General features: G+C 53.5%; 3 protein-coding genes across 3 annotated transcripts in view; 2 read left to right on the top strand and 1 right to left on the bottom strand.

Annotated features, from left to right (window-relative positions):
• The window catches only part of LOC119111255 (solute carrier family 13 member 4), a 6,108-nt gene extending 1,898 nt beyond the window's left edge, over positions 1–4,210 (top strand). Inside the window, exons 2-4 of the mRNA XM_037235077.1 lie at positions 2,040–2,185; positions 2,828–2,965; positions 3,592–4,210. Of these exons, the coding sequence (XP_037090972.1) occupies positions 2,040–2,185; positions 2,828–2,965; positions 3,592–3,723 (416 nt within the window). The 3' untranslated portion in view covers positions 3,724–4,210. The remainder of the gene's footprint in view (positions 1–2,039; positions 2,186–2,827; positions 2,966–3,591) is intronic.
• Positions 4,211–5,191: 981 nt separating this feature from the next.
• LOC119111254 (rRNA methyltransferase 1, mitochondrial) lies at positions 5,192–16,093 on the bottom strand. The gene is made up of 5 exons (XM_037235076.1): positions 16,054–16,093; positions 15,230–15,693; positions 14,865–15,004; positions 13,966–14,032; positions 5,192–5,284 (listed from the first exon to the last, which is right to left on the bottom strand). Exons 1-5 carry the CDS (start codon positions 16,091–16,093, stop codon positions 5,192–5,194), a joined length of 804 nt encoding a protein of 267 aa, XP_037090971.1.
• A 3,057-nt stretch (positions 16,094–19,150) lies between these two features.
• Positions 19,151–24,043, top strand: LOC119111826 (uncharacterized). Its single transcript, XM_037235662.1, has 7 exons — positions 19,151–19,236; positions 19,518–19,635; positions 20,229–20,363; positions 20,713–20,843; positions 21,857–21,968; positions 22,160–22,323; positions 22,832–24,043. The coding sequence occupies exons 3-7, from the start codon at positions 20,253–20,255 to the stop codon at positions 22,959–22,961; spliced, it is 648 nt and encodes a 215-aa protein (XP_037091557.1). The 5' UTR covers positions 19,151–19,236; positions 19,518–19,635; positions 20,229–20,252; the 3' UTR covers positions 22,962–24,043.
• Positions 24,044–24,055: the final 12 nt, after the last annotated feature.

The following is a 24,055-nucleotide window of genomic DNA, read 5'->3' as shown; positions in this document are numbered from 1 at the left end:
CACCCCACCATCTGCCCCAGTCCCCTGTTTCCTCCATTCCTCCCCACCTCCCTGCTTGTCATCCCTAACTCTATGTACCTGCCAGGGACATAGATGACGGCCTGCAGGCATGCTCATGTTGCTCTCATGTTCATGATACCCGCCAAAAACCCAGGTTCTGGTGCATGAAAGGTAGAGAGTCGCATCTTTCAATTATTATCAAGGTATAACTGATCTAAAATGCGAGGAAAGTCACAGACATTCACAGTAAATCGCTAAATGTAACGGATGTTGTCGGCTATGTATTGTTATCGGTTTTTATGTTGTTTTCTTGGAAGCTTGGGTCCGTTTTGTGCATCGCGTTTCTTTGGTAGCAGCCGAGTTGTAGTCCTTTTCCAGGCGATATTAATGTGTGAACATCTTGACATTCTTGCGGGAGTCGTCGGATCTTACCAGTTGATACGCACATAACGAGCTACCCATCCGACAGGCAGACTGATACACACATGATAAGCTACCCATCCGACGGCCGGCTGATACACACATGATAAGCTACCCATCCGACCGGCGGCTGATACACACATGATTAGCTACCCATCCGACAGGCGGGCTGATACACACATGATAAGCTACCCATTCGACAGGCAGGCGATACCACATGATAAGCTACCCATTCGACGGGCAGGCTGATACACACATGATAAGCTACCCATCCGGCAGGCAGGCTGATACACACATGATAAGCTACCCATCCGACAGCAGGCTGATACACACATGATAAGCTACCCCATTCGACAGGCGGGCTGATACACACATGATAAGCTACCCATCCGACAGGCAGGTTGATACACACATGATAAGCTACCCATTCGACAGGCGGGCTGATACACACATGATAAGCTACCCATCCGACAGGCGGGCTGATACACACATGACATTCTACCCATCCGACAGCGGGCTGATACACACATGACAAGCCACCCATCCGACAGGCGGGCTGATACACACATGACATTCTACCCATTTGACAGACGGGCTTAGCGCGGGGTCATCGACACCAACAGTGCTCCCACATTTGCCTGGCTGCCGCGCGACCTGACGGAAGGATGCGAACGTTAGGTGGAAGCGCCTGGCTGAGCGCACCAGCTGCGTCATTGTCAGCGCGACCGTTCCATCTCCAGAGGAGGGAGGCCGGTCAGAGCTGAGCGACGGTCTCCTGGCGTGGGCGGACGTCCACAAGGGTCTGCCCTGGGGTATCGTCCTGTTGCTTGGTGAGCTAACCACTCGCTTGCCGTGTGATGAGTGTGTAAGTCGGGGAAAACTGCGCTGATTATGTTGCGCGCGTTTATCATCGCATGCGCACATCCAATGTGCATGGCTTTAGAGTCCGATGCGTGAAGCCTTATTATCATAGTTATACTCATGAATGGTGATTATGCTTCGACGCGAAGGCATTCATGATAAGTTTTGCTCAATCTGCGTAGCGCACGCAGTTGAAATGAGCTCAGATGTCTCGCGTGCTCACGCTTACCACGTCTGTACAGCAAATAACGATAGACTCCAGTGCAAATGTTGCGTGCCAGCGATGCGGACAGTCCGTTCACATCGCGTTGTATCAGCCTGTTCCTGCAAGCTTGTGCTTGCAGGAACGGACCGCGGCGTTAAGCGCCGTCCAGCTGTGTCCAGACCAGCGATACCCCGCTACATTTTGAGGTCAACGCCATAGTGACGCATGAAGTAATAGACTTCAAAGGGCTTTCGCCTCCTCCACACTTTGTTTGGTGGATGCTTCCCGCGTCATTGGCACCGACAGAGCACGAACTGACCACGCCTGCCCGGTGGCCCTGCCCGGTGGCCGTACAGAGCGCGAGCTGATCACGCCTGCCCGGTGGCCGTACAGAGCGCGAGCTGACCACGCCTGCCCGGTGGCCGTACAGAGCGCGAGCTGACCATGCCTGCCCGGTGGCCGTACAGAGCGCGAGCTGACCATGCCTGCTCGGTGGCCGTGCAGGCGGTGGGCTCGCCATAGCCGAGGCGGCTAACCTGTCGGGTCTGTCCAGCCTGGCTAGCCGACCAGCTGGTGGTGCTGAACACGCTGCCACACGGCCTCATCGTTTTCCTGGTCTGTGCCTTCACTACGCTGGTGACAGAGATTTCCAGCAACACGGCCATCGCCAGCATCCTGCTGCCGGTCATGGCGCAGCTCGTAATGTGAGGGACAGAGCGCCCGAGGCCTGACCTGTTGGCGGCTCACAGCCCGCGGGTTGCTGGGGGAGGGGGGGGGGGGGAGAGGGAGGGGGAGGGGAGGGGAGGGGCGGAGGTTCCCAACAGGGAGCATCCGAGGAGCTGTACTGGAGGCATAGGGGCCTGGGAAGAGGTCAGAACACCGCTGACGCCGGCTTTTATGCTTGATTGCTAACGGAGGAGACATGTGAGCCGCTCCTGCTTCCGCTGAAGGAATCAGCAAACACGCTCTGAAAGTGGACGGTTGTATTAACAGGAATCGCGTCAATGCCATGAGACATTCTTTCACCAAGAGACTTTCGGCAGTGAAGTTTACATCGCAAAGCTGCGAATTCCATCCTAGTTAGGTGCATTTTAACAACACCGCAAAAACATAAAGAAATGAAAAAGGCCGGTTATCATCATGTTTACGATTGTTGGGTGAGAGAACAATCGTGAGAGTAGTTACAACTAAAGTTATGGTCTTAACGGCCACACTTTGCAGTAATAGGCGCCGATTTTCCTTGATTTACTTTATGAAATCGATGAGTGGTTACTGGCCGCTGCCCTACAACGGAGCAGGTTACAAGCATACGGAGCTGATCATCAACGCTCTGCCTTCCAGTCGAACTCACTGAAGATCAACCCGCTGTACCTGATGCTACCCACCACGCTGTGCTGCTCCTTCGCCTTCATGCTGCCGGTAGCTACGCCGCCAAACGCCATCGTGTACGGCGTTGGTAACCTCAGATCGCAGGATATGGTACGTTACCCCGACCGCACCTGCGCGGCGGCGTGCGCGCCGTCACGCATCACGTGAACGCCTCGGGGTTGTTTAGGACAAGGGCGAGTCCAAAACGCCGCCTCGGGGAAGGCAATAAGCTCGGTTTGGTCCTCAGAATTTGAAGATTTTTTTTTAGATTTCCCGTCCTTTTACTGCATTAAGTGTTCTTAACAAATTCCTACCAGTACAATTTTCTTCCTTCAAAAGCTCATTAACATGCTTAATTTTGTTTTTTGGCGTAACTTGCACCATATTGGGAAATCGACCAGATGCGCCCCCTCCCCCCCACCCCATTGGATCCACCCTCGGCTTTGACCGAGCCTGCTGCCATGGTCTCCCGGTGTGTCGCAGGAGTGTGCATTGAGTTACAGTGGTTATTAAACGTTTATTTGACAGTGGCTGGGCTAAGTTACGTCATTGTGCGACTTTGATTTAATTTGCTTGATTTTGTGATCGTGCGGCCACTATGGTTTTCTTGGTTCATTTGAAAGTAGTAAAGTAATAACACAGTGCGAGCGGACGTATGTAGAGGAGCATACGTTTGTCAGAGCGGAACCAAACTCTAGAAGTTGCAAACGTGACCTGTACCTGTCCGTGCGTTTCAGCTGAAGGCAGGAGCATTCATGAACTGCATATGCATCGGGGTCGTCATGCTGCTGATTCATACGCTGGGTGTGGCCGTCTTCGACGTGCACACGTACCCGGCCTGGGCGAACACCACCATCATTGCTGACTGACCCAACCGGCCGATACGCACACGTGGACGATGCGCGACTGCACCCGCACATGTGGACGATGCGCGACTCTGTCGACGAATACCCCGCGATAGATCACCATCTATCGCGGGGTATTCGTGAACAAGTGAAGCCGGTTCGGGTGAAGCCAAAACGTACCGTCACAGCCTTGCCTCGAATCGCATTTCACACGCTGCGTTCAAATGCGCCATCACGGCAGATAACCAGATCCCATTTCGAGATAACCAGATAACCATTTCGTGAAGCAACGTGGATCTTACGAGGGCATTGTAATACGACCCGCCGGCTTTTCTCTCCCCTTCCTTACCCCAGACGATCGGGTCATACGTCTGTGCCTCGCCACGCCGCTCCCACCCGCTCGACGTCCGTCCCGACCGTTGTTAAGAACTCGAGTCGCAGGGGCTTCAAGCGACCACCTGCGGCACCAGTACTTAGAAACGGAGCCGGACTCGGCAGCGGCGCGGACTGACCCCGCAGGATGCCCCGCGGCGGCGCGAGCTCGTCCGACGCACGAGCCAGCAGCGGCGGGTCGAGACGGAGCCGTATCTGTGCGGTGCCGGCGCCGTCCGCACCCTCCGGTCACTGTGCTCACGACTGTCGGGCGAGGAGCCCGCCGGCCCGTCCGCCCGCCGACAATTATTCTATTGAGCCGGTTGTGCCAATCAGCGGCAATTGGCAGTCGGCGCAGCGACAGGCACCCAGGGCAGGGGAGCACACCGTCACGTGATCCACGGGTACGACAGGCAACCGGGCCAGGGGAGCACATCACATGTCCACGGGTCTGACAGGCACCCGGACCGGGGGAGCAAACCGCCACGTGATCCACGGGTCTGACAGGCACCCGGACCAGGGGAGCACAACGGCACGTGACCCACGGGTACGACAGGCACGCGGGCCAGGAGGGCACCTCACATGTCCACGGGTCTGATAGGCACCCAGGCCAGGGCAGCACACCGCCGCATGATCCACGGGTCTGACAGGTTCACCGGCTGCCGGAGTACCGTGCATGCTGACGGAGTACCATGCCTGCTGCCGGAGTACCGTGCCCGCTGACGGAGTACCATGCCCGCTGACGGTGTACCGCGTCCGTCACGGTACTGAGCAGACACTTCCACATTGTGTGATCCGCAACCACGCCGCGTTCCCTCAGGCTTTCGCACGTCGTCACGTGCTCCATGTTTCCGCCACCTCTTTGGACTAGAGGGCCACTTTCTGCGGTCACGCGTACTCCTGGCTTTCTCGAGCAAGATGGAGATCGCGTTTCTTGATACGCGTACGTGTGGTATTTCCCTTCGACCAAACAGCGACTACGCCATGTACCTCTGGAGCGCGACTAACGGCAATGCGAATGCACTCAAAAGTCGGCACATTCGGAGTTGAGATAAGCGAGAAGTCAGTTGAATGTTGGCAGGTAAATGCATATGTTCTTGCGACATGTGTTTACTGTCGTTCAAACGGCGTACGGGTTCTTCTTTACCTCTAGCGCTGTGTTTTCGTGCGCACATGGACGTTTTGTGTTTTTCTTTTTCTTGTATTTCGTGTCCTGCGAACAGCCAGGGTTCGCACGTTGTGACCGCAACCTGGGTGCAGTTGCCGGTTTCAATTACGGCGACCACGGCAAGCTGTGACCACTGGGACCAACGGGCCCGTGGTGCAAACCCCAGCATGAATGCAATAACTGACGACCCCATCATGGGTTGACGAGCTGAACCGGAGTCCCTCTGCTATACTTTTATACTCCCGGCGCCCGTCAGGTATCCTTCTGCGTCAATGAGGGTCGGCGATCGATGCGGGGTGCGGTCAGAGGGCGCCACGTCAGGGAAAGGGCATCGCTCTGAGGACCTCCGGATCGACCGCGGGGCCCGGCTCCCTTGTCGCCAGAATGGCAGCCAGGAGGTAACCCAGGATGGCAATGAAAGGTTCCGTCAGCGACTGACAGAGAAAGACCCGCTTCTTGTCTTAACGACTTGTTGTCTGTAAAAATAAATTATGACTGGCAGTTTCGCGTCATGTTCCAATCCGCCACGTCAGAGAGCTCGGCGCTAGAAGGACGTGCCCCAGGTCGCGCGGCATTCCCACGCTGAGGGAACATTCGTTATCGCAGCGTCCAGACTCGGAAAGTACTAACGCCGGGGTACGAGCGATTGCAACTGCTGGACTCGTCAGACCAGCGACAGCTTTGCTAAGGCGTCCTGTCCATTCACAACCATTCCTTGGTGATCTCCACTTTACTATATCTCATACATGCTACTCAAGCTACAGCTCGGTGTTGGTAGGCAAAGCGTGGTCATGGTCAAAGCGTGGACTTCTGCAAGCCTCTATCTTCGTCCTCGCTTATCCCGCACCTGGTGTTTGCAGTGGCCGATAGCAGCAGTCTATGAGAGCGGTTCTGCATTTTCTCCTGACTCGGCCTATCAAGTGTCGTCTGACATGGCTGGTAGGTTGTTTGAAACGTGCTGTTATGGAATCAAGCAGTCCGCAATCCCGAGATTCAGCAGCGTGGCTGCCTTGACACTGGTCAGACATTTGTTTAAGCGGGCTATCTTCAGATGGAAAGAAAAAGAACGAGTTTATTATTGACCACAATAAGACATATTCACCGACTTGAATTTCACCAGCAATTCAATCTTAAGTGAGTGTGTAACGGCCCGGCCCGGCCATCGGCTCACGAAGCCCACATTCACCCGGGCAACCCACGTAACTCGAACGAGGTCTGTATTCAACTGCCCGCCTCGTGCTCATTCCCGCTGACATCGGCGGCCCCAAGCGCCTCAAGCCATTCCTGCGTCACACTGGGCAGAGGCGGATCCAGGGCGATGCAGGGCGGGACATTTTCCCCTCTCACAAAACTCTAATTCGGTCCTCGTAACAAAGCAAAGAAAATATATATTTACCACTTACTAGTATGTCCACTATCACTGTACACACATCGTTCGACAACGCGAGCAAAGTATACGGTAAGATTTATGCTATGGTAAAGTACGTATCCTCTCACGAAACTCAAATTCGGTTCTCGAAATAAAGCAAATCAAATATGAACTCACCGCTCACCAGCATGTCTACCATCATCGTGCACACGTCGCTCGACAGCCCGTGAGCAGTATATGGGCTCAGTACAGACACTACACACATCAGTCAATGACATATTTTGCATTATTCGCGTGTGTAAGACGAACAACACCTTTTTTTTATAAAAAATCGAGCTGTCAGTGGCCCACGTGACACAAAGAACAAATGGCCGAACCCACGGATTGCCTGTTTTGTTCTCAAATCGAACGTTATGGTACTAGATTCAGTCACCTGATCCCAGTTGTTCTCTAGCGCTATGTCGCTTGTTGTAGTGCGCTTTGTGTTTTCTCGTGATCTCAGCCTGCTCCCTTTGAGCCCTCTGGAAAGTTACCGAGAGAACTCGAAGTTTTTCGTGGACGAAGTCGTCTTTGTACAAACCCACTCGGCTTCCAGCTAGGTGAGATATAGAACTGCTTGGATGGCGAAGAAAATAAATAAACAGTCAAGTGTAGCCATGGGCACTGGACACTTTATTATGCAGGAAAAAAATAATGCCCGGAAGACGCTATTCCCAGTGAAATGCAATAGGCTTGGCTCGACACTCAGCGGTCGTTTTACATCTAGGTGTTTCCTCTCAACTTTTTTGTCACGGCCGCGTGGCGATAGCCAACATTGAACCGTGATAGCCAACACTGAACACTAAAACACTCACACAGTACCTGAACGCCAGAGCTTTTAGCAGATTTCACCCCGCGTCACTCTCCACGATTCGAGCTGCCCAAACGCCAAAAAAATGATTCTTTAGCTTTTCTCTGACGCCGTCCGACGATCCAGAGCCAAGCAGACATCATGCCAAGAAACCGGCAGATTTATTCACACGGGTCAGCAGGAAACATCGCCCTGACATCGAACTCCGAGGCGAGGTAAGAACGTCTTTGACGAGGGCCTCGATCGGATAGCTGGTCTCCTGGGGACGTAGTGATTAATTCCGCAGCATGTTTTTGACTGCGCCGTTTGCAGCTCCGAATATAGTCATCACAGTCTCTCCTCAGCCCTGCTGACCAAACACATCTGCTCAACTGCTCATGCAGACTAACCCCGCCTCTTGAGCGTAATGGAATGCATCATGGTGGCTGAAGAGGAGCTCAAAACACTTATCAGCGGGCCACACGATCAAATCATTACCAGTCGGCGCAGCCCCTCGGAGCATAATCCCGTACCTAAGGCAAAACCGATTGGGCTGCTCTTGTTTCAGATATGGAGAAGCGAAGTCCTGGGCATCTCAGACGGCTAATATAGTGGGCGATCATTCTACGATTACCCTCATATTTCTGGTGCCACACAAGGGAATCCGGCTTGAGCGAAAGCCGCACGAGAAAATTTGCAGCTGTCAAATTAACCTCCTGAGCGCATCTGACTTTGTGCCATGAACACTGTCCTCTGGCTGTGCAAATGGAACGCCTGTCCAATCACCTGTGCCAGTCAACACAGACTGTTGTTGCCTGTGGTATCTACACCCGTTGTCACTTTCTGGCTGAGCGCTCCGAGCGTCCGCATCTGCACTGTAGCCGCTTCCAGCAATCCACCGACCCCGGCGTGCGGGATTCTGCCCGCTCCACACATTTCTGGAATGTTCCGCCAGGAGCGCCAGCATCGGCCGGGGTACCCGGCACCGCCCGGTCTGGAAGCGGTACGTGTTGCCAGGTCACCGACTTCGTGCAAGCGGGACAAAACGTCTACATGTTGCATGTGTGCGGCTGGCCTATGCACCACGGAGTGACGGGATTAACTGACGAATGCCTTCCAGTGTACCATCCTTGAGTTGATTGACGGCCCTCCTGCCGAAAAGCACACAATTTTTTCATTGTTTATTCCTTATCAGTCTGGATCGCACGTGAATACGACAGATTAAAAGTATACAAAAATGAGATAAAAACAACTGCTTGACGCTGACAACCGATGACATACATTTTCAGTCTTTCACTTCGCGGATCTTTTTAAGATGATGGTTTCAGCGTCAGCAGCAGAGGAGCCTTTGCTGAAGAATGGCTTCTAGTTGCAAAATACGGTTGGACACCTGGCTCTAAATCTATAATGATGTGCTGACACTTGTTGCGAGCGGCATACAGCTTTCCAGTGACAAACAATTCAAGGCATGGCTTTTTCATCCCTTTTTCTTTTCTTTTAATCATGCCGCATAGAAAGTGATATGTATATAGGTAGACTGTTAGCAGTTGCAACCAAGAGGTGCCGCCACTTACGCGGCGGAGTGCTTAATTACGACCGGGGTCGGGTACTCAGCTCGGATCTGTGGGTTGTTCGGGAGTCTGGGATACAGAGCCGCACGCGGCTGGTGCGCCGAGCGAATTGTTTCATTGATCATCCACGGATAGATCAACTGGCGAGAAGTTTGCCAGACTGGACCTCAAAGAGACATATTAACACCCATCGGGGCCTCATGGCCGCCACTCGGCTCGTATACGGCATTTCGTCAGCTCCGGCGGCGTTCTAGCGCATGATGGAGCAGCTGCTGGCCGGCCTGTCACACTTTGCCGTCTTCCTGGATGACGTGTGCATCACGGGCCGGAACGATGAAGAGCACCGCGACAATGTCGAAACGGTGCTGAAACGTCTCTTAGATGCTGGTCTGCGGCTGAACTCGAGCAAGTGTGAGTGGATGACTTAAGAAGTAGAATACTTAGCCTGCAGGGTCGACTGCAACTGCATCCATCCCACAGCCGCAAAAGTGCGGGCAATCGTGGAGGCGTCACAGCCTGCTGACGTCAAGCAGCTGAAAGCATATCTCAGACTGTTCATGTACTACTACAAGCTCTTGGACAGCCTGGCCACCGTGGCGGCGCCGCTCTATCGGCTGCTGAAGGCAGGCCAGCGGTGGAGCTGGGGACAGGCGGAGAGAGCGGCATCCGCGCGCACCAAACAGCTGTTGGTACAAGCGTCGTGCCTCGCACACCACGATGTGAACCTACCGCTCGTACTGTCTGTGGACGCTAGCCCGTACGGGTTCGGAGCTGTACTGTCAGTGATCGACGGTTCGGGAATGGAACGCCCGGTGGGGTATGCATCGCGGAGCCTGGCGGCCGCGAAGGTCAACTACAGCCAGTTGGATAAAGAAGGGCTGGTGGTGGTCTTCGGAGTGAAAAAAGTTTCACCAGTTCGTGTGTCGCCGGCACTTCATCATACAAACGGACCATAACCCTCTCCTGGGCCTCCCAAACAGTGACAAGCCGCTACCGCTCATGGTGTCGCCCAGAGTAGCCAGATGGCGCCTCGCACTGTAGGCGTACCAGTATAAGCTGGTGTGCGCCCCCTCAGCTCGGCAGGTAAGCAGCGATGGACTGAGCCGCCTGCCACTGGCTGGCTGCCCGGCCAGCGTTCCGGATCCCGAAGACATCGTATTTCTTCTGGAGTCAATGGAGCAGTTGATTCGTGCCGATCAGATTCGCCGGTGCACGAGCCGTGACCCAGTCTTGTCACGTGCTTATCAAGCAGCCATGGGCGGCTGCTGGACGGTGCCGGCAGCTCATGGAATGGAGCCATTCTACCAGCACCGTTTCCAACTCAGCGTTCAAAATGACATCCTTCTCTGGGGAAACCGATCGTAGTGTCCTCTGCTCTGCGGAAGGCGATGCTCTCGCTCCTGCACCAGGGACACCCTGGCGTCGTGGCAATGAAGTCAAAGGCACGCGCGCACGTGTGGTGGCCCGGCATGGACGCAGCCATCGAGTCGACCGTGAGGAGCTGTCATGCCTGTCAGCTGAATCGGCCCCAGGCCTCCCCGGTAGCGGAGAGCCCGTGGCCGTACCCGGAGGCACCGTGGGACCGTCTGCACATAGACTATGCGGGTCCGGTCGATGGGGCGATGATTCTGATCATCATGAACGCCTGCTCAAAGTGGATATTGGCGTATGCCACTCGACCGGGAGCCATGGCAATTCTGCGCAAACGTCCGAGCACGTTAAGGGCGACCTCAGCACAGCGCCCAATTTTCGAGTGAGCCAAGGTGAAGACAGAAGGCAAGTTGTAATAAAGTAAATGCCCACCCTGTCAACATCTTGTCGAGAATGAGCCCTCCCCAATTATCTCCCCACCCCTCCATGCGAGTCCAGTCCAGCACTACCACCTACACGGACCTCGAATCAGGGGAAGGACCAGCGGGAGCTGGGAAAGGGATGGCCATGCAACTCTTTAATTAATCACCATTTCGGGCGACTTCTAAGTGAGCTTTCCACGCGTCGGTTGGCACTTAGGTGCGTTTCAGCTGATTTAGTCTTCAAATTCGAGAAGATTGCGAGAGGAAAAGGCATTGCCACAGGGCTTAGAACAGCTTATCCCAGTAATTACCCCACATATTTGAGGTGGCCCAGCTTGAAAGGCATCAGTTAATTTGTAAGACCATGCCTTTTATCAACTACTTAAAACAACGTATACACGCTACGAGGTTTGTATGAGCTGAATACCGCGTCCGCCGGACAGGAACGTCTGCTCGGACACGCGTAGGCAAACGTTTCCTATTATTTAATGTAGGCAAACAAGCAGCTACCACTGCAATGCACCAGTGTGCCCTCACCTGTGCCGGCACCAAAAACAACATGAGCCTACCCGGTAATGTCTCGTGGCAACAAAACTAAATGCTTTCTTCCTGCCGTTACCAGCCGAAAACGCTAGCGCAATGCTACAACAAATTTCATAACCTCGTCACAAACTTATTTCCGTCCGTTCACATTTCCATGACGATATTTCGGTCAGAGCTTCCATGTCTCGGTGGAAGGAAGTATCGGAGCCCATGTGACGCCCGCCGCACGTGACTCAGGGTTACAAAGGGTTGCAGTGAACGCCTCTCGTCCTTGCGGATCGACTGTTTGTCATCACGCACGTGAAAACAAAACAAAACACAAGCGCTACCTAGGCTGCGTTGCATTCTGCGCAGTGGGCGCAACTCATATATTCAGTCAATCACGAATCACACGCCTTCCATACGCACCATCACAACACGCGGACCCCCGCCGAGTTCGCACGACCCGTCTCGCTGGCGCCAGCGGCTGGCCGGTCAGGGCGGGCACGCCGCAGTCCGCACGACGCCCCCGTCCTGCTCGCACGCTGGCGCCGCCGGCCGATCAGGGCGGGGCGCGCGTCAGCTGACTGAGCAGGATGCCCGTGGCCACGCCCACGTTGAGCGACTCAACGCCATCTGTCAGCGGTCGCCGGGCGGGCACGGCCAGCGGACGGCAGAGCCGTGCCAGTGACGGTTCCACGCCTCGGCCCTCGTTCCCTGCGACAAGGGGGGAGGGGGGCGGTGAGAGGTACGGCCGCAAAGGCTGGGAAACTAGCCGCCATGAAGTAGGTTTGGATATGCTTTCACTACGTCAGGCCTACGCGCAGGACAGATCATGCCATCTGGCTTGGTAAGCTGCACACACTTTTTGTTAATATTAATACTGATCGATATGCGACACCTGCAATAATTTATTGGGAGTGACTTTGGCTGGATTTTCTACTGGATGTCCGTTTTATGCCCCTAGATATATCAGCTACCTATCCCTTCACTACCCGCTGTGCGAACAATAAATCATGATTAATGAGCCAAAATGTTCTGCCACTGCTGATCTCCAATCGCAGAACCGCTGGTGTTGGATTAGTAGTACTTGTTTGAACATCACAGTTGAAATCAAAGTATACTGAGACTTACACAGTTGCAGGAGAGCTACATCTTTAGTTTTCGGTCAGCGACTGGAAAGTGTAAATTCCCAGAGCCGACGTGAAAACGAGAAAATCAGATTATGAAAACTGCTAAATCCACGAGGGTTCAGCGATATGGCAACTGGCAGAGAAGCCAAAGATGTTGTCTGAAATGACACGACAGCTTTCAAATCAGTGTGGTAATCAGCAGGCCAAGTGTTTGAACGAGAACAACGCAAACAAAAAAAGGATACCATTTTAAGGAAAAAAGTAAAAATGACATATTCCGTGACGGACAAATCCAGCCAAATGTATTTAAACACCCTCAATGGGCAGCTGCGTCTCACAAGTCAGCCTTTCCAGACAGCGCCACAAGAGACCAGACACCCGACCGGACCGAAGCGTCCACACATCATGCCACCAAGATGGCGCCGTGCACGGGTCTGCACCCAAGCGCGCCGAGCACAGGCCGCTCCATTGTGCGCCAATCGACGTCGATTGAACTAACAGACCGCCAACTGGGCTATGCAATGAGACAGAGGGCCGGCACAGGGTCGGGTGCGAGGGGACCGTGATCACAACGGCGCCCATAACTCTGGCTGATCAGGTGGGGCGCTTAATCCGAATCAGACAAGCGAGGGACGTGGCTATTGTGACGTCGGGATGACGCGGGATGGGGTGAGGACCAATACACAAATACCGGCTGCTAAACGACACTTGCGCGATAGGATCTATCCAGTTCCTCTCCAGATCTGCCTGCGAATTTTTATTTTTGTCTATTTTAACCTGGATGATCAGATCGTTTGTGGGGCAAAAATATTGCACTTCCACAAATGTGATTACCTACCACAGCAATCATCTGGCTTTCCCGCCATACATCTTTTACTTTTACAATTATTTTCACTTTTTCCTATAAATGAAAACAATCTGTGATACCAGGGTTCCGGAAAAACGGGTATGATGAGCGACACGTAGCTAGTTACAAACATAGATCCCAGGTATGCAGCGATAAAGGACAGACCCATGCGAGCACAGTTTTTGAGTAATGTCCCAAATAGAATCATTGTCACTGTCACAATGGGGCGAAATGTAAAAGACAAACGCATCTTTAATATCTCACAGCCTTACGACAGTGCAACATAACAACTGCAAGTGGGCTCATGCTGAGGGCAACACATGCTTCAAACGCACTAAAGACTGTTCTGATGTCACCGGCTGCCAAGTAAGACATCGTATTGACACGGTTACCAGGCAACGCATCTGCTCGAACCCGTAACACGAGATCCAAACATCTGCCCCCCCCCCTCCCCATCCCCACCCCCACCCCAGATCGGCTGGGCATATCTCTGCAAATGCAAAGTTTGCCCGCCACCTACCGACCACCAGCAGCGTGTCGGTGTGCGGGCAGATGGCGCCAGCCGCTGGTGCCGCCTGCTCGCCGTGCGCGTTGGCGGCCAGCAGCTGCCAGCCGCGGTCCCGCAGCAGCTGCAGCAGCTGCTGGCAGCCGTCGGACGGCACCGAGTGTGTCGGGAACACCTCCAGCACGCCGGCGCTCGCCTTGCTCACGGTGGGCGACAGTGGGCAGCTGGCGGCGACAAACGATGAGAAATCAGAACCTGACGCACTGCGTACAGCGGGACTGCAGCCGTCAAACAGCGGGATCCAACTGCGCGTAAGTGCTGCTTTGCGGAAGTTCCCCCATATGTAATGCACTTTCTAATTTCCAGATATGTGTATATTGTTTGGCATAGCCAAGGCCGCCATGGCATACGCATTTCAGTGCATTTTAGGCACGCAATTCGGCGCCAGCCAATGTGTCATCTATTTGCAATAAGCTTTACGAAGTAAAGGCGCATCTTAAGCTCCCAGGCTTTCGGTTTAATGTAAAAACTGGGACTCTGGCATCCAAATGCCTTAAAATGTAAAACTATGCATTGGTACAGACTGATTTTACCTTACTTGACACAGCAGGATCATCGCCAGCAGCCACAACTCTTATGTTTTCCGTAAGGCTTGTCAAGTCAAGGGCTCAATAGATAGTCCACATAAGTCAGGGAATGCTCAAGCCTCTGGGTAGGTAGTGAAAGGCTGTTAAATTCTGAGGGATGCACATATGTTGTATCTATGCACATTTACATTCCAAGCGATTTAAGACATGTGGACGACTTGCGCAAAAACGTATGTACATCACAATTTACGAAGATTTTGATTTTGGAGTTCTGTCTATAAACTGAAATAAGCATGATAAACAACCCTGTCAATTGAATGCACACATACCTAATGCTTACATACATTTGTTCTCTGTCTGTCAAACATATGCAACCCGTCATCAGTGCTGCGACTAATGCGAAATACGCAGAACACCACCTCTTTCACCCACGACGGGAAGAAAAAAACAAAAATCACAGGCAACCCACCTGTTCTTATCGGGGATGAGGATCGCATCGACGCCCAGGAAGTAGCTGGATCTGAGGATGGAGCCGAAGTTCATCGGATCCTGCACTCGGTCCAGCAGCAGCCACAGCCGCCGTCGGTGGGCGGTTCGCTCTCCCGACGCCTGAAAGCCGACAACGTCGTCCGCCCTCTCCTCTTCAGGCACATGAACGCCGGCGTCTGCCGTCGGCGTCGCTGAGTTCTTCCCATCCCTTGCGTCCATCCCGGGCTGAGGCGGCGACCGGTGGTCTTCATCCCTCCCCGCAGCGGCTCTCCCAAGCCTTACAGCATCATCCGGGGCAGGTTCACGACACAGCGCCGCGCCAGCCGCGGCCACGGGAAATCCCACCGGCACCGGATCACCAACAGTGGGAAGATCTGCAACCCCAGCCTCCAGCTTGTCAGGGTCCGTCGCCACCGGCGGGTAGCCGAGCTCAGTCAGCAACTCGGAGACTGGCCGCGGCCGCAGAGGCCCGACCCGCGCGCACACGCCCTGGTGCACACCCGTGCCGCGCGCGATCGTGTCCAGCTGGGTGACCGGCAGCGGCACGGTGCCGACGCCGCGCGCCGCACACTCTGCCAACAGGCGTGACAGCCGGCCGCCCGTTGCCTCCTGGCGGTGGTACACGCGGTGGACCGTGCGCCGACCGGCTGCCAGCGCAAGCTGCACTGGGTGCAGACCGTACAGCACCTGGACCTGGTCCTCATCCCCATCCACCAACTCTGACTCTATGAAGCCCAGCTTGTCCTTCTTACGCAGCTTCTTTCCACGTGGTTTGTCACTTGGCCTCACATGGCTGCCACGAGGTTTGCCTGGCCAGTGGTCACGCCATTGATCACGCCAAGGGACAGAGCCAGAATGATGATCAAAGTGATCACCATCTGCTGTGGTCACTTTGCTCCCTTTATCTATTTTTTCAGCAAACTTCTTAGGTGTTTCAGATTTGTCAGACCATTGGTTGTGCTTTCTACTCCATTTTGTGGGAAAGGAGTCATGGCCATTGTCATTTAAATCCCAAGGACCATCTTCTCCTTCATCCCATTCATCTCTGAAGGACTCCTTTCTGCTGTTTTTATATCTACTGCTATTCTTTTGAATTTGTTTTTGATGTCTTGTGTCATCTTTCCTCCCTACCAAATGATCAAAATTGTCATACCCTTTACTCCATTCACCAGCCTTGCTGGTAGCTTTGTGGCTGCTATCATCTTGCATGCTGCTGACATGATGTCTATGACCATCTCGATGGTTAGACAATGCATGGTCGCCAAATTGAGGTTTGTCTTGTGGAAGCTCTTGTGTAGAGTTACCTTCCTTACCAGATGACTTACTCTGCTTTTCAAATGTCAGGAGTGATGAGAATGAACAATGCCGACAGCGCAGGCGACTCACTATGAGTGCGCGCAGGAACGGCATCCTCCGATCACAAGGAACGCAGCCTGCAAAGAGTTGAACTGGCCTTGCAATCAACGGATACACAAAACCATACAACTATATGAATAATCACAGGCTTGCTAACTTTCCACGACAAACACTTTTTATGTCTTTACAGGCAAACTAGAGTCACGGTAAATCGAAATTATGTGTAGCCAAGCAATGCATCCCAGCGCCCTCCCTCGCGACTCTCCAGACCGACCCACGGTGCTTTCACGATGTTTTAGGTAGACCACCTTGGTGTCTTTTGTGCGGTGGAATTGAAATAGTCGCTGGAAGGGAATCCCTTTCTTTAGATGCTCTTAATAGGTAGCAGTGGTCTCCAAACCCTTATGTTGACAAGGTTTCAGTTTTGGATTTACTCAAATGAAGCTCAAATCAAAGGTTTGAACTTTATCTTCATAAAAACATCCTAAAGATTTATGTTTTTTTCATTATCTGACTAAATTCTTTTCTAAAACAATTTTTCTTTACTCTTATCTTATTTTGGAAAATGCTACCATATAATAGTGGTTCTCAAACAAGAGGCGAGATACAGAGACACGAACTTACGCTTCACGGACAGCGCTGCGGGGTGTGAGGTGCGAGTGGGGTGGTGGGTCGTCTGACGGTTGCATTTTTGTGCGGTTTATTGTGTTTAAGATGAGATAGGTTTGAAAAACTGTATTCAAGCTTTAGCTTTTTTATTTAGAAGTGAGGTGGGATGATGCTCTTCCTTTCATTCCCGTGACACTAACGATTTGTCAAGAGTGCTGGTGCGTGGGGTCTGACGGCATGCAGTTGCAAGGTGATATTTTATGTTGCGTGCAGTCTGTTGTGGTACATTGCAGCATATCCACTGGATCAATGTAGATAAACTAACCAGTCATAGACTAGCACTTGTAGAAGAGCTGCTATGGTCCAGCCCAAATGCATCCTCACACCCCTTAATGCACAAATAGTTAGGTCTTTTTCAAACCGGAAACAGTCTGTAGGAACACTCTATTACTGTGGAGGAATAATGACTGTATGGACCCTGTTGCTGACTTATTATTGATCATGTTGAACAAACAATACAAGTCATTCAATGATGGGGAAACTTTCCTGTGCTTTACATATAGTGACTTCAAACTTTAAGATCAAAGCATATATGTATATGTATATATATATATATATATATATATATATATATATATATATATATATATATATATCTATATATATACTTGGGTTATAGGATGAATGTTTTTGTAAATTATGAATTAGACCTACCTGTCAAACTGCCAATTATATGGAACAGCATGCACACAGGGTTGGTAACTCAGCACATTCAGTGCAAGTATTTTTGGAAATATATATGATATTGCATTGCTATTTTTCACAGTAAGCACAATGCATAATGTTAAAATGCTTTGCTGTTACAGGTTTCCATCACAGCAACAAAACTTGTTTGGAATATTTCAATTTTGTGGCTTCACGTGGGGATATGATAAATACTACCCATGAATGAGCGTGAAGTGAGCAAGGTTGCATTTTGCTCTGCAGTCTTTGCCGGGTTTGCATATGTGGGGTACACTTTGTTCAGGCATCAGATTGGGAGCAGAAAACGTTCAAAAAAGGGTAAGTACTTAATGCATGTTTATACCTATGATAATAGGTTGTAAAGGGCAAGATAAATTTTGTGTCATTTTTCTCTTTTGGGATTTATGTCTTTGTCCTCTAACTGGCATTAGTGATATATTTGGAAGGTGATGGGAAAGAATATTGTCATGAATAAGTCCTAATGAAAGTGCAGACAAACAAAAGCTCTAGCAGAAGTGTAGTTTTTAAGCTGTGCCTCTGCTAGGCCAGAGGTTCAGAGGTTTGATTTCCAACCATGTCTAGTGTCCACCTCTCCCGCTGGGTGAGAGGTGGGATATGCCAGCTCACATAGCATCGCTAGCTGAATGTCAAAAGGCTGTCATGACATACAGCCATACAGAATGAATGCGTATTTACTGTGCAGTGTGCATGCTTGGGCCACATCCGCAATGTGTTAATGAGAGCCACACCTCATGCTGGGCTGCTGCCGACATCGCCCGACCCTGTGTCCGATCCGCGACACGCGTCCGCCGTCGACTGAGCGGTGCGTGACGCCCGCCGAATGCGCACTGCAGATGAGAAGAAGGGCGTGTACCTGCGGCGACTGTCGCAGACGACGCAGACGGACCTGATGCTGGCCGAGCTAGACGGCGAGCGCGGTACCATCGCCGTCAAGCCGCGCTCCGTCCAGGAGCGCATCCGACAGCTGAACCTGCAGGCGCGCCAGTTTGCCGAGACCATGCTGGCCATCCAGACGCAGGAGACGGGCGCGCGCCGGCCGCACTACCGCAGCTCGCAGGTCGGCCAGGGTCTCTGGGCACAGGGGTGACCCGCATGGTGAAGCGCCGGCTCGAGAGGCCACTAGCGACGTCATGTCAGCCGGCGATGGGGCGTCGGCACCATTGAGAGGTCGCCTAGGATAAATCTGCCCGACCATTGCTTTATGTAATAATGTATTGGATATTGTATTTTGGTTCGTCGTTCATGGTGGAACACTCAGGGGCTCGGGTCGCTTGTTCAGTTTTGCTGCTGCTGGTTTATTCACCTGATTTTCGACTGTCGTCCATCTCCACAATAACGCACACCATCAAGCCCCCTCCCCATTGTCCGTCGGAGCGTGCGCTGCCGGTGACCTGCCTCGATGACCCGCCGCAGTGCACGCCCTGGAGCTCGCCGCGCATCCTGTCGCCGGTGGACATCCAGCTGATGACGTCATCGCGCTCAAGCGACCAGCTGGCGTCGCCGCGCGGCCGCGCGCTGCTCGTGGCGCGCCGCCGCCGGCTGACCGGGTCGTCCGATGGCGCGCCGGCCGCGCCCACCCCGGACCAGCTGCGTCAGCTGGAAGACATTGTTTGCCAGCCCAGGTGGGAGGCAGGCCGGGCGCCTCCGTGTTCGGTGGATGATTACGCTGCTCGGGGGGGGGGGGGGGGGGGGGCGAAATGCTGCGCTTTGACTACTCTCCTATGATTAAAAAGCGTGAATAACATAACGGTGTTAGAAACGGCTGTTTGTAGGAATGTGTGCAATTGATCAGTTTATTTTCAGGTGGCCCGTTATCCCCGCTAGCGCCGCTACACCAGTCCTGCTTTCAGGAGTTGCAGGCTCCCTGAGGCTATCCGTTTTCAAAAGCAGCATGCTTTCGCAGGGAACTGGACAAAGAAGAGGCGTGCACCCTGGTGAAACTAGCTCGATTTTCGAATGTGGACATAACCAAGAAAACGCTGGTCACAATTGCGAACTGCTGCGCTTTCACCAGTAACCAGGTATGTGCCAGCTACATGACATGGTCAACACCACACACTGCCTGCCTAGGTCATCATTATGTACATATATGCTCGATGATCACTGAGCACGCGTTTAAGACAACTTCACCAGTGTAGAGTTAACCGTCCAATACCATGTGTGTGAACCACAGCACATGCTGTAACCCACGAAAGATTATCTGCGCGACGGCGTGCGTCGCGGTGCTTTTTTAAAGCCTGTCAGTATCAGTCTGGTCTAGGTGCATTCAAGTGAGGCTCCGAGAGTTGTCATGTATGGTGAAAATACCCTCTGTGAGCGACGCGCCCTGAACACTTGTAATTACGATAGGCCCGTGACGGCAGACACCACAGTCTTATTGGTGTTGTCATGTAACAGCTGGCCTTGGCTTTTCCACACAGAGTCTGTACCAGCATCTAGGTATGCCACAAGTGATCAGACTCAAAATTGCTCGCATGGTCAAGCTCACATATGGGTCTGATCCCTGGACTCGATCTGTATGAATATCTGGTCTGAACCGATGTAGGTTTTTCTCGACGGCTTCTGTTCGGTGGCGATAGTGTGATTTGTGACTGGTCCCTGTTTCTCTGGCCAGGGTCTGTTCCGGCGGGAGGGTCTGATGCCAGTGCTGTCGGCTCACCTGCTGCATCCTTGTCCGGAGGTGCAGGTGGCTGCCGCCCAGACGGTCGCCAATATGGCCCTCAGCCAGGAAAACCAGGACCAAATGCAGGTCAGTGGCAAGTGGGCATACGCGCGCGCCCGCCCAGAGGGTCGCTGGCGTCTGACACACCTCCCCCCCCCCCCCCCCCATCCGGCTCCGGGCGCCGCTAACTCGTTCGGTTGTGGTGAGAGGGTCGCTCTCGCGTGTGCCGCCCCCCCCCCCTTCCCGTCCGCTCCGTGCGCCGCTGACCGTCGGTTGTGGTGAGACTGTCGCTTTCGCGTGTGACGCCCCCCCCCCCCCCCCTCCCCTCCCGCTCCTTGCGCCGCTTACTTGTCCGGCTGTGGTGAGAGAGTCGCTCTCGCGTGTGATGCCTCCCCTCCCCGCTCCTGTACCGCTGACCACCGGCTGTGGCCAGCAGGAATGTGTGGAGGTGCTGCTGTCCATGCTGGAGACGGAGGACGACGACGTACTAGAACCGATGCTCTCCTGCCTGGTGAACGTTGCCGTGCTGGACCGCTGGCACGAGCTCTTCACGGCACACCTCTCGCAGTGAGTGGGCCGGCTGGCCGGACGCGCGGCGCGCGGCGCCCGCTCGACTAACGTCACGCACGCCCACCGCCGGCGAGTACTGGCCAACAAGAGATCGGCTGGCGGCAGCGGGGTTGGGAAGGGGCGGGACGGATATAAACCTCCGCCTACGGGCGTCAATCGGCGGAGTACAGCCTTATCAAGTCCTCTTTTGTTGGTTTTAGATGAAAAATGTAATTAATTGGTAAAAAGGAGAAAGAATGAACTGTAACAACTGCACAATTCACGAACAATGTACTTGGGGAGCTATGACGCTTTATGAAAGGACTCCGTTTTCATGTAATACAGTGCTCATTTGCAGGTAATTTATGACCCGAATTGCATAATAATGTAGCCAGGATGGGTATGCATCCTGGAGTTGGTGAGTAGGTGACATATTCCCAGGATCACGCATGCATTTGTCCATTTTCGTGTTCATTGTGCGATGTGTGGTTAAGTGAATGTAAACAGATGACATGCTGGCAGCTTCCAATGTCTGTCATATTTCCAGTTATACTCTGAATGGAACTGAGTTCTCGAAGAACCCTCCGCACCTTACTAGACCACTTGAAATGTTGGGAGTGGCGTGGGCAGAGTGTTTGTGTGCGGGGAATTAAAACAGGTGTGTCGTGAAGTGAAGAGCAATGCCATAAAAGAACACCCAGGAGATGACGTAAGGAGGCAGTAAGGGTACAGTCATTTCTAAATGTAACCATCTACCAGAGTTGTTCTCCCTCATTTTTTTATTTAACAAATTGGGTTATAACGTGTAAAATGAGATCGATGGTGATTGCTGTGCTCGGAATCGAATGTTGGTTTAGAACCTCCCAGCATTGTTCATTCTAGGGATTGGCAAAGCCGCAATATTCGTGCCTGGCACATGTGTGCTGTTGCCGGACTGCCCCCGTACCGCGTGGGATGTTAGTCGCAGTCCTGCAGCTGTGCTGGGCGTGCGCTGCGGCTGCGGCTGTTGAGCCCCTGGCGCGCTGTTGCAGACTGTACAGCTTGGTGGACGAGGCGCCGCCCCGCCTGCAGATACACGCCCTGCGTCTGCTGGTGAACCTGTCCTGTAACGACATGACCGTCCCGGCCCTGTTGGCCGCTCAGGTCAGTGAATGGGCTCAAGGTTCCAGCCACTTGAAGGTCCGGTCTCGCCGCCTAATCTGACCTCTGCGTCGTATTCGAAGCTGATGCCTACCAGTGTCTGGCCGCTCCGTCTCGGTCCGCGACGCTCAGCGCGTCGTATGGAGCTCGCCGTCCGCCACTGACGGAGCCGCGTGCGCGCGCGCGCTCGGCAGGGTCCGCGCAAGCTGCTGTACTACCTGGAGCCGAGCACGGAGGAGACGGTGCTGCTGCGGCTGGTGACACTGCTAGCCGGCCTGACCTCGGCCGCCGCCCGGCTCCACATCAACCCGGCGCTGGACCTGCCGCCGGCGCAGAAGGTCGCCGCCCCCGACACCATGTGAGCACACAGAGGCACCAGGCACCGAGCGGCCTAGGGCAGACCGCGACCGCGACTGGATGTGTTGTGCATTTTTCATGTCGCATGGAGACAGATTGGGTACCAGCCATTGTACGAGATTGGACACCGACATAGATGCCGTGAAGGCGCGGGCTTATCTACATGTGATGTGAGCACTGCCGCGACATCAGACACCTGTGAGGGCCGATGGTTCGCTAGACACCAGATGTGGCCAGGGGTAGCCGACGTAGTGCCGCCCCCGCCCTGCGCTCGGCAGAGCTGTCACAGCCATCTGGCGTGTCGAGGCGGCAGCTGCGGATCTGCTGAAACGTCTCCGCCGGTTAGCCAAGCTGCAGCTGGGGCAGGCTATCCCCTGGTGACTTCGCTTGCGCATTGTATGCCGACGCCCGTTCCGAATGCCCCCCCCCCCCCCCTCTCCGCCGCGCCCGTGCGTGCCACGTCAAGCTGACGCGCCGACCAAGCTGAGCTGACGCGCTGATCGCCGCAGGTACGCCCAGATCTACGGCGTCGGCGTGCGCCCCCGAATGGCACACAAGGCGTCGGCGCTGGCCGCACACCACCCGGCCGAGGACGTGCGCCTGCAGGCGGACAGGCTGCGCCAGGCGCTGGACGCCTAGCGCCCGGCGCCGTCCCTTCCTCCCCTCTAGTCTGTGCCGACCGGCGCTCGTCGCTGTGCTGTGCTGTTACCCGTCTGGGTGTGCTGGTGTGTATGCGTGAGTCTGTTGCCTGTTTCCGTTGGCAGATGGCAGTACTGGTGCGGGCAGCTGCCCGAGTGTTTGACGTTTCGCGGAAGGCTTTCGGGCTGGATGACAAAATTTCGTTGCATGTGTTGCCCCGCAGACATGTGCTGTTTGGTGTGCTTGTTACCATGTTTGATATCGCCATTGCAGGGATTTTTATCCTACTCTCTCCAAACACCAACAATTATATGTGAAAGCATTCCCACATTAGGCGTAAAATGATCAACATTTGGTAGGCCTCTGCTTTGCTCTTCGGAGATCTTGCAGCTTACGTCGAGTGGAGTGTCGTCTTCATTCGTAGTTCACGTCACACCGTCCAAATTTGTTACTGGTACCGATCAGATTACTGGTTGACACTCGGGACGGCGGCAGTCCACTTTAATTATCACATCCGTCACGCTTTCCGTGCCCAAACAGACGCGACTCTCTTACGGATCTCAATCACATCCGTCACGCGCTCCGTGCCCAGACGCGACTCTCTTACGGACCTCAAGATGTTGCGCGCAGTCCTGCTGCGAGTCGTGAAGCTTTCCGACTGACCCAGTCATCTGGGAGGTGGTTCGAGATACGATGTTTGGAATGAGACAGGATGTAGTCCCGATGGTAATAACTGGAGGAAGGTGGTCAGTGTGTGATGAGCTTTGTGTGGAGGTCGGCGTAGTGCTTCAGTTGCTTCCAAGAGCTTGCAAAGGGTGAGTTGTCCATTTGTGAAATATTTGTACAGATGGAGGCGCAATTACTTGATGATATGCTGCTGGAAAGTAGCAATACGATTGAAAATTACGCCACTTAGATATAATGTTCTGATTTCTCCCTGGAGATTTTTTTTTCCTGAACCCCCGGCCGTCTTTAGGTGGCTGGTCGCTCGTATGAGCCATTTTCTTCCGTCGCGCAGTTGACCTGTGGCGTGAAATTATGTTGTATTTCAAACACGGCTGTCAAAAACGTGCTGATCCTCCTGCTGTCACCTG

Source organism: Pollicipes pollicipes, unplaced genomic scaffold (genome assembly GCF_011947565.3).
Source record: "Pollicipes pollicipes isolate AB1234 unplaced genomic scaffold, Ppol_2.1 Scaffold_7261;HRSCAF=8764_pilon_pilon_pilon, whole genome shotgun sequence".
In the NCBI taxonomy this organism is placed as follows: domain Eukaryota; kingdom Metazoa; phylum Arthropoda; class Thecostraca; order Pollicipedomorpha; family Pollicipedidae; genus Pollicipes; species Pollicipes pollicipes.
This window is presented reverse-complemented; position numbering and strand designations above follow the sequence as displayed.

Coding starts and splice junctions, on each gene's coding strand:
- LOC119111254 (XM_037235076.1), bottom strand. CDS start 16,093: ATGCAAGATGATAGCAGCCACAAAGCTACCAGCAAGGCTG. Junction 14,033..14,864: donor CTCATCCCCGATAAGAACAG/GTGGGTTGCCTG, acceptor TGTCGCCGCCAG/CTGCCCACTGTCGCCCACCG. Junction 5,285..13,965: donor AGGTGTTCCCGACACACTCG/GTGCCGTCCGAC, acceptor GGCTGTTCGCAG/GACACGAAATACAAGAAAAA.
- LOC119111826 (XM_037235662.1), top strand. CDS start 20,253: ATGCCAGTGCTGTCGGCTCACCTGCTGCATCCTTGTCCGGAGGTGCAG. Junction 20,364..20,712: donor AAAACCAGGACCAAATGCAG/GTCAGTGGCAAG, acceptor TGTGGCCAGCAG/GAATGTGTGGAGGTGCTGCT. Junction 20,844..21,856: donor TTCACGGCACACCTCTCGCA/GTGAGTGGGCCG, acceptor GCGCTGTTGCAG/ACTGTACAGCTTGGTGGACG.